The 9,527-nt window shown below is 37.7% G+C and overlaps 2 protein-coding genes across 2 annotated transcripts in view; both read left to right on the top strand.

Moving 5' to 3' along the window:
• The window catches only part of LOC122076371 (V-type proton ATPase subunit c''1-like), a 6,252-nt gene extending 4,166 nt beyond the window's left edge, over positions 1-2,086 (top strand). Inside the window, exons 2-3 of the mRNA XM_042641674.1 lie at positions 1,244-1,414; positions 1,540-2,086. Coding sequence (XP_042497608.1) covers positions 1,244-1,414; positions 1,540-1,711 — 343 coding nt within the window. The 3' untranslated portion in view covers positions 1,712-2,086. The remainder of the gene's footprint in view (positions 1-1,243; positions 1,415-1,539) is intronic.
• Positions 2,087-4,770: 2,684 nt separating this feature from the next.
• LOC122076183 (pentatricopeptide repeat-containing protein At1g31430-like) lies at positions 4,771-7,967 on the top strand. The gene has a single exon (XM_042641492.1). It carries the CDS (start codon positions 5,088-5,090, stop codon positions 7,086-7,088), a length of 2,001 nt encoding a protein of 666 aa, XP_042497426.1. The 5' UTR covers positions 4,771-5,087; the 3' UTR covers positions 7,089-7,967.
• The last annotated feature ends 1,560 nt before the right edge of the window (positions 7,968-9,527 follow it).

Genomic DNA, 9,527 nt, shown 5'->3' with positions numbered 1-9,527 from the left:
GAGAAACAATTCCAGGAAGATGATACATCAAAACTAGGAGGAGCAATGAGTGGTAGGTCCCAAGATTGGGCCATAAACTTATTTCTACTCGAGTTAGGGCTAACCACACATTTATGAAGAACTTTATTTCGAACCTCAAATGAGATGTTGTCCCGAAATTGTTTCATAATGTGGTATGATGTAGACCATCTCCTTTTATTCCTTTCCAACCAGATATGATGACTCATAGCACTAACAGCTAACTTGCCCATTGGAGTCTTAATTTCTCAATGTACATAAGATTGCACCTCGGGGATTGAGAGGTTCTGAGTTTCTCAAAGCTTCTCATTGTCCTCTCATCGTTGGATGTCTTTATTTTCTGAAAGTGTTAGGTGTTTGATAGCATTAAAAATTACATGGGAACTTACAGAAACTCACAAACAGACCAATTGATTTAGACAAGAAAAAATATTAAATAAATAAGAATAAAAAAAACCAAAACAAAAAAAGAAACAGACCAATTGATGTAGCCAAAAATAAAATATACTGAAAAACCAGAATAATGTTTTATATGCTCCACTGAAATTTGCTTACCGATTCATTTTAGTAATTATTTTTCTATAAATAGTTCTTTATTCCAGAAACATTGTGCTAGTATGACCAAAGGGTTTAAGGAACTTGGCAACTTTATAAGATTTCTGAATGTTTGGTCTGAATCTTGCTTCCGACTTTCAACCAAACTGTTTAAAAAATACGCTTGTCATCATTCATATCTAGGAGGATGGAAATTTCCTCCTCCTATGGGTCCTAGCACTATTATTATATTTAACTAAATTCTGATAGTCATACATGGATCACCCTTTTGACAGGACTACAATTATGTTGATTGTTCCTTTGCACTTTTTGAAACCTTGGTCCTTGGTAGAGATTTACCATTTCTCACTGCTTAAAGATACATGTCTAGAGATGAAAAATGTGTGATATCTTCCAAGCCTTTATTGAGGTTACCTGCCCTAATGAAGTTAGAAATCGTAAAGTTAATGCCCTACCCACGGGCCATAAGTAGAAACTTGCATGCAGGCACTTGTGTGTTGTCATATATGCATGAAAATCCACACACTAAGAGAACTTGGATCTCATCTTTCCTTACGTTGAAAATCTCAACTTTGTTGATATGGATTTAGAAGAGACCTTCACAGATTTTTGGTAAATGGACCTTCACAATTACAGCTTGAAATTGTTTTGTTCTTTAACTGTTTTCCAGTGTAATCTTCTGTGAGGCTGTTGCTATATATGGTGTTATTGTGGCAATCATCTTACAAACAAAGCTAGAGAGTGTGCCAGCTTCCATGATGTATGAACCAGATGCACTTCGAGCTGGATATGCAATCTTTGCCTCGGGTATCATTGTTGGTTTTGCAAACCTAGTGTGCGGGTATGTAACATATCTTTGTTCACCTCTTCTAGTTAACATTGGTACTTCTTAGTAGTTTAATTTTATAATTTCTTTTAGATTAATGTTATAATTTCAGATTTTTTTATTCGAACTTCTTTTGGCAGAATCTGTGTAGGAATAATTGGTAGCAGCTGTGCATTGTCTGATGCCCAAAACTCCTCACTTTTTGTAAAGATTCTGGTAATTGAGATCTTCGGTAGTGCACTTGGGTTGTTTGGAGTGATTGTAGGAATAATCATGTCAGGTCAAATTACATGGCCAACAAAAGCAGCATGAATGGCCATCAATTGTGTTACAAAGATGGTGCTTACAGATCACTATTGTTTCTATTTGTATCCGGGTTGACTCTGCTCTACCATGTGGTTGTGGTTGTGGTTGATCTGTCACTAGTACAGTATATAAATACCAGGTGGGGCTCAGGGAATTATCATTTATTCTTTTGGAAATGGAGCGACATTTGTGTCACTTTATTTAGCCTTTCTGAATTCTGGATTCTCAAGTTGTGTTGATTTCAAGTACCCAACTACCCTTGACATCTTCATCGGACAACCAACTGCTAAGTTGTGTTCTAGTTTTGATTATGGGTTCTGTATAATGCACAATGTTAAATTTGGACTTCTCAGTGGATTGAAAAGCTTCCCAAAATACTAATACCTAATGAGAACTTCGCCTCGACAAAGAAACATTTTTATTTTCTTTTGGGCAAGGACAATGCACAAATTAGAGACGAGGCAGGGGCTGTTACAAGGCCATCTATCCCTGGGAAATGGGGATTGTGCATGTTTTACAGTGTCTTTGTTGAAAGTCATATTACATTGACAAGTATAACTAATTCTAAATGGGAAGTGATTAGGCTTTATACAGAATTTCTCTTAATTGCCACATCTGAAACTTATTGGCCCATCTGAACCATATGCCCCATTGTGAACAGGATTCATTCTCTTGTTTTCAGCCAGATTATTCAGAAATTATTCCCTTAGAATCATTTTTTTAGACCTTATTCTATGCTTGAGTAAGATCCAATGAGTTGGCCATGGAGAAAAACTTTCATCTTTAATATCTACTGATGCCAAATGTGCTGGAGATAGTATCATCTTTACTGTCTACAATGGCAAATATTCTGACTGCAGACGGATCTCTATCCCATCAAACCTATTATACTGAACACAAGAGGCAAAATTTTCTCTAGGTGAGTGACATTATTCTGCAATGTGAGGTTTGATGTTGCCAAGTTTAATCATTGAATGGATAATACACCCTTTAGATAGTCTCCTGATCTGCACAGGTTAAGGCCCATCTTGATGTTAGGACCCATGGCCTAATGGATTTTCGCTACATTCTAATTTGGACCCAATTTAAGATGGAGAAAGTAATTTCTGATCCTAGACAACAGGAAATGAGTGTTAACAATGATAGAGGAGTCCAATAACAGGGTCACAACACATCACCAGCGAAGAGGAGATTCTCACTTCTTCTACAGGTGAAGGAAAACTTCAGGATATAATGCTTCGGGTTGGGACTTACCAGCTGAATGAGTTTTGTCCACCTCCATGAATTCACATTTCCAATTAGGGGTGTCAATTCCTAAACCGAACCGGTAAAACCGTCCGGACCGAACCGATAACAACCCAGACCGAACCGAACCGAAGCCTTATTGGTTCGGTTCGGTTTCAAGTATTGTAACCCCAAAACCAAACCGAACCGCACCGAAAACCGGATGAACCCGAAACCAAACCGAAACCGGCTCAAAACCCGGACCGAAACCGAAACCAAACCGGTAAGAAACCGAAACACTCCAAAATTCATTAAAAAAATTAAATTTGAATAGTTTTGTATACATTTGTATGGAAAATCGAATTCAAACTAGACCAAAAATCAAAACCAACCCGGTTACAAATCGATTTAAGAAATCGAAGTTCAACAATTCATCATTTGGTTGTTTCCTAATGGCTTCATACCGGTTTAAAAAACCGATCCAAACCGAAATGAACCTAATAAATCCAAACCGGTACCAACCCGAACCCAAACCGCACCGAAACCGACACCGGACCAAAACCGATAAATCCTTATTGGGTCGGTTTCGGTCACTTCCAAACTCACACCGAAACCGGTGGAACCGGACCGAAACCGCACCGACCCGGACCGTTGACACCCCTATTTCCAATACAAGCATGGGATATAGAATGCTTAGCTGTACCCTGCAAGAATAAGGGAGTAGGATAATATAAATTATTTTTGTGAGAGCTGATTGGCCAACATTTTTAGAAGTGTACAAAATGTGAATGGACGGATTCAACCATTTGAAACGTTCAACGTTTTCAAAAAAATTGGGAAATGGGATCTGATAGGCTGGATCGGTCGATTCCTATTGGAATTGATCTTGATTCTGGATGAGCCTATTCCAAAATCTAAGGTTAGGCAACCGATTCCTCACTGATCTTGATGACGGGGCAGATTTGGGTCCAAGGATGTGTTTGGTTACATAATACGTTGGAGTTTTATTTTGGAATTGACGAGTCTATAAAGAGTGTTTCTGTTGAATCGTATTTATTTTTAAGATTTTCTAGAAAACTGTTTGGTTACCCATCTCGATTTTTGTGATTCTTTTGAATCACCACTTAAAATGGACCATTTATATAAGGGTTAGGATTATGTGTGTCAAATACGAGTTTTACTATTTACCTTATTTCTCAAGATGAACCACATTTAGCTTTACAAGGTGTTTCAAATTAATTAGAAAGATTTTCTAACGAATTATGTAACCAAACACATCCTAAACCCTTTTTACTGATTTGATATTGGTTTTGATTTTAGAACCATTAGAAAATCAAAACTGACTGAACCAATTGATAAGACTGATGGAAACCCTCTGTTTGGACCCAAATCTAAGAAGTGAACGGATCATGTTCATGTACGAGAATGTTTTAGTATGTCCTTGGTTGGTAGATTTAGAATCTATTAAATGAAGAGAAAGAAAATTGATTCTAAATCCATAGATCAGGTCAATCTTGTATGTTCTGATATTTGAACCTGATCCGCTGTTATTTAAGAACAACGAGAAAAAAAAAACCCAATATGTTTTTACACTTTTTATTATTTTTTATATGTAACACCGAAATTGGACCAATAATAAACCGATTGACAAACTCTTAAAAGAAACCGTTAACAGACTGAAGTCATCTAAACTAATAGTTTTCACCTCAAATCGGTCAAAATCAATCACTAATCAGAAGTGAATTTATGTCAAAATCGATCATTAATCGAAGTGAGTCGGTCAATGCCGATTCCAGATGCGATTCACCGATATTTAAAACCCTGTGATAGTGAGAACATAAAAGAAAGAAGGATAGAGTTTTCCTTCACTTCACCCAGAGAGTGAAGGAAACACCTTGCTCCCAGCTTCATTGAGTATCGCGACTCGCGAGTACGGTCACCTGACGATTCTTTTGAGAAAGAAACGAAGGGATCTGGTACTGTGTTCTTACATCTGAGTCATCTCGGATTCTAATCCTTTCGACGCCTTCGGCCCTTCCGCTTCTATCTGGAACACCTCCTTAGCAGTTAGCACTGATCGTCTCCAATTCGGCCATTTCTGGCCCAAGCACGAATCTTTCATGGAAGTTGGGAAGAAGAGTGGAAATTACACATCCTCATGTTCTTGCGATCCAGTTTCCTGTTATTTAACTTCATTTCCCATCGTTCTCTTTCAAGGCCACATCTTTTCTTCTCATCTTCCACCCGAAAGACCACAAGGCTAACTAAACAAGAATGTTTACTTTACCTCCTAAACTGCAAATCCATGAAAGATTTGAAACAAATACAGTCCCAGATGTTCAGAGCTGGGTTTCATCAGAACAGAGATGCACTCAACAAGCTCATGGTCTTCTGTACGGACCTAGATTCCGGGAATTTACAATACGCAGAGAGAATTTTCAATTACATTCTAGAACCAAGTCTCTTCTTATACAATTTGATTATCAAAGCATTTGCAAAGAAGGGTAATTTCAAGAAAGCTGTTTTACTCTTCGCTGGATTGAGGGAAAATGGTTTGTCCCCCGATAATTTTACTTACCCATTTGTTCTTAAGGCAATCGGATGTTTGCGGGAGTTCATCGAGGGAAGGAAAGTTCATGGTTTTATCGTTAAAACTGGGCTTGAGTTCGATTCTTTTGTGAGGAACTCGCTCATGGATATGTACTCTGAATTGGGTTATACTGAAACATTGCAGCAGTTGTTTGAAGAAATGACTGAGAGAGATGTTGTTACTTGGAATGTTTTGATTTCAGGGTATGTTAGGAGTGGGAGATTTGAGAATGCACTTTTTCTTTTCAGAAGGATGAACTGGGAGGCTAGCGACCGACCTGATGAAGCTACTGTAGTGAGCACTCTCTCAGCTTGTGTTGCTTTGGGATACCTGGAACTAGGTAAGGAGATCCATGGTTATATTTGCAAGGAGCTTGAATTCTCAACTATAATTGGTAACGCATTGGTAGACATGTACTCTAAGTGCGGTAGTTTAAGTCTGGCACGTAGGATCTTTGATGAAATGCCAATTACAAATGTGATTACATGGACGAGTATGGTGTCTGGTTATGTGAATTGTGGTCAGCTGGATGATGCCAGGGATCTGTTTGAGAGGGTTCCAACAAGGGATGTTGTTCTTTGGACAGCTATGATGAATGGGTATGTGCAGTTTAATCATTTTGATGAAGCTTTAGCTCTGTTTCGGGAGATGCAAATTAAGAGAGTCAAACCAGATAGATTTACTCTGGTTGCACTCCTTACGGGTTGTGCTCAGTCGGGAGCCTTAGAACAAGGGAAGTGGATTCATGGACACATTGAGGAAAACATGATCAGAATAGATGCTGTTCTTGGTACTGCTCTTATTGACATGTATGCAAAATGTGGATGCATAGAGAAATCACTGGAGATTTTCGAGAGCGTAAAAGAGAGAGATAATGCCTCATGGACTGCAATCATCTGTGGGCTTGCTATGAATGGCTTGACCAGCAAAGCACTAGAACTATTCTCCGAAATGAAATCTGCCAGTGCCAAACCAGATGCTATCACCTTCATTGGAGTTTTAAGTGCTTGTGGTCATGGGGGATTGGTGGAGGAAGGTCGTTGCTATTTTGATTCCATGAGGAAGGAACACCAAATGGAACCAAAAACTGAACACTATGGATGTATGGTTGACTTATTTGGCCGTGCTGGTCTGCTGGATGAAGCTGAGAAGCTTATAGAAACAATCCCAAATGATAAATTGGAGATTACAGTACCTCTCTGGGGTGCTTTGCTTAGTGCCTGCAGAATCCATGGAAAAGTTGGGATGGGTGAGCGTGTGGCCAAACGCCTTGTTGGAGTTGAATCTAGCAATTCCGGTGTTCATACCCTTCTTGCCAACATGTATGCAGCAGCTGACAGATGGGAAGATGTGACTAAGGTGAGAAGAAAGATGAAGGAACTTGGAGTCAAGAAGGTCCCCGGGTGTAGTTCAATTGAGGTAAATGGCATTGTCCACGAGTTTCTAGTTGGAGATAAATCACATCCAGAGATGAGGGAAATCTATTCTATGTTGACTGACTTGGCCAAGCCATTATCAGGCTTGGAGGAAAATGTTATAGAAAGGGAAAACATGATTCCAGTGACATAGTGCTTGAAGGATTATTTGGGTTTAGAACTGAAAATATAAGAAGAATTTCCCTCAAGGACCAAATGAGAATGTTGCCGGGATAACCTTTTTATGGTGTCTGACTAACTGCCTAAGCAAGTGTGCATCTAGGTTCTGATTTTTCAACAGTGAATTAAAGACCGAGTTTCTTTCTTCAGCAGTGTTCATTAAGCAATGTGATGGTCATTCAGGTGCATCAGTCGGCAATTCAAAATTTAGGAAGTTGAAAGTCAGAAGAAAATATCTTGAGCTTCATTGGATTTTTTTGGTGCAGTGGTAAAGTATTTTTATCGATGTCTAATTTCGCCCGAATCGTGGGGATCTGAAATTTTTTATTTGTTCATTCAAGGTGTTTGAATAAGAAAATTATGCACAATTTTCTTTTGACCCAAGTTCTATACAGTTATAAGAAGAGGAGGAGGCTTAATACAGATTGTGCTTTTCCTGAACCATGATTTATATTTATACTGGCTAGATAATAGCCAAATGGTTAAAGCAGCAAAGGGATACAAGTGAAGGTTATCTTCCATCAGACTCCCAAGTTATAGACTGTTTGGTGGGGACAAATATAAAGTACCAATGGTGAAGAGATGACAATGCAGATAGGGGAGAGATGAAATTTAGCCATGGCCTTGCAACATGCAGGGTTTGATGTAAATTTGGTTTTGGAAGACCAAGCCTTCTTAGTCGAGACTCGAACCGGGCATCTGCCCCGGCAGTCTGAACCTTTTACCATTGATTGCTTTTCTCTCTATTTTATCCTTAAAATTGATTCTTCTTTTTTCCCACTTTCATGTAAAATTGAGATCTCTATATTCCAGCCTTTGTTCGATCCTATTACAAATACTAAACCGTCTTGAGTATTTTGCTAGAATCACTGTTCTTCACAAAACCAATTACATATATAGAACTGTAATTCAGTATATGTAATATTGTCTGTGTAACTCTTGTTACCAGCAATTCAAAACAAGGAATCGTGTCCAAATTGGCACAAAATTAAGGATCCATTTGTGCTGCCTGCCACGGTCAGAAATGTTTAGGTTTGGAGCTTAAGGCGGTCACACGCATTTCTAGACATTGAATACATTCCAAACGCCCTATTATGCTACAGAGAATTTAAATACATTTTGACAGGCTTATCAAGATCACTTTTAGTTAAAACGCGTTTTAAACGTGTTTAAAACGCGGTTGTATTTTTTTGCAATTTAAAACACGTTTTCCCGTATGCTATTATACAATACGGAAAAAAATTAAAACGGCAAAAGAATACATTTTAAACACGTTTTAAACGGCCGTTTCAAATGTCTATCCATTTTTTAAGGGTAAAATAGGAATTTTATTAAAAAAATAAATTAAAAAAAAAAAAAAAACCTATTAGTAAAAGTGAAGAGTGAAGACAATATGGTACTTGGTTTTTTTGTTTTTAACTTTCATACTATCTATAGGAAAAAAATCTCATCTTCTTATAGCCCATTGAGTAAAGAGAACCTAAAGCTAACAACATCTCATTTTCTTGTAGCCCATTGGGCTATTTTATCTTGGGACTCTCAGAGCTTTTGAAACATTAGATGCATGTATACAGGTAATAATCTCTCAAATTGCATGAGTATACTACCGTTTTTTTTGTTTCGTTTTTTTGACAACTACACATTTAATACTCGTACCATTCGTTTTCGTCCGTTTTCCGTTCCCTATTTTTTTGACCATACTGTTCATCATTTTTATCTATTTAAAACCCATACCATACGTTTCTGTTTTCTTACCGTTCCCATTTTAACTAACAGTGATCAAGAATTAAGATCAGTTCTCTTCAATAACTTTTCCCCGGACAATCCCCACCCCATGCTTTACTTTGCCCCAGTGTGAGATCACCTCCAGTACTATACCAAGGCTTAGGGTCTTGTAGTCGACCTCGGTGAGCACCCAAAAAAAATTGCAGATGGATAATGCTTGACCATGGAAAATTTTAAATCCTTACTAAACTTTTGGCACAAAAAAGGGAAAACCCTTACCAAACTTTTCTCCTGCATTCACTATTCAAACAAATGGATCACCGTCAGCAAAACCACTCCATTAAGAATATTTAATGGGGAACCTTATGTTTAGATGATTGGACTCTTAAATAACGGAAAATCTTATTATAACTTGTGATCATAGTTGGTGGAAAAAAAAAAAAGCGCAATTTTAATTTTTTATTGTTTATTATATTATTTTCAAATGAAAGTAAATCTTATAATTTCACACTGTGTTTTTTATGTGAATCTCACGCGATTAATGGGTTAGACGTGTCTTCATATAACCAAGGTTTTACCCTTGGACCTAAACAATAACAACTTCTTACTTCATTTTTTGAGACAACAAATTGCATCCCCTAAATAAACAATGAGCAAGTGTTTTTTATTTGTCCAATAATGGCCCCTG

This window comes from Macadamia integrifolia, chromosome 4 (genome assembly GCF_013358625.1).
Source record: "Macadamia integrifolia cultivar HAES 741 chromosome 4, SCU_Mint_v3, whole genome shotgun sequence".
In the NCBI taxonomy this organism is placed as follows: domain Eukaryota; kingdom Viridiplantae; phylum Streptophyta; class Magnoliopsida; order Proteales; family Proteaceae; genus Macadamia; species Macadamia integrifolia.
The sequence above is the reverse complement of the archived record's forward strand: the minus strand, read 5'-3'. Positions and strand labels throughout refer to the sequence as shown.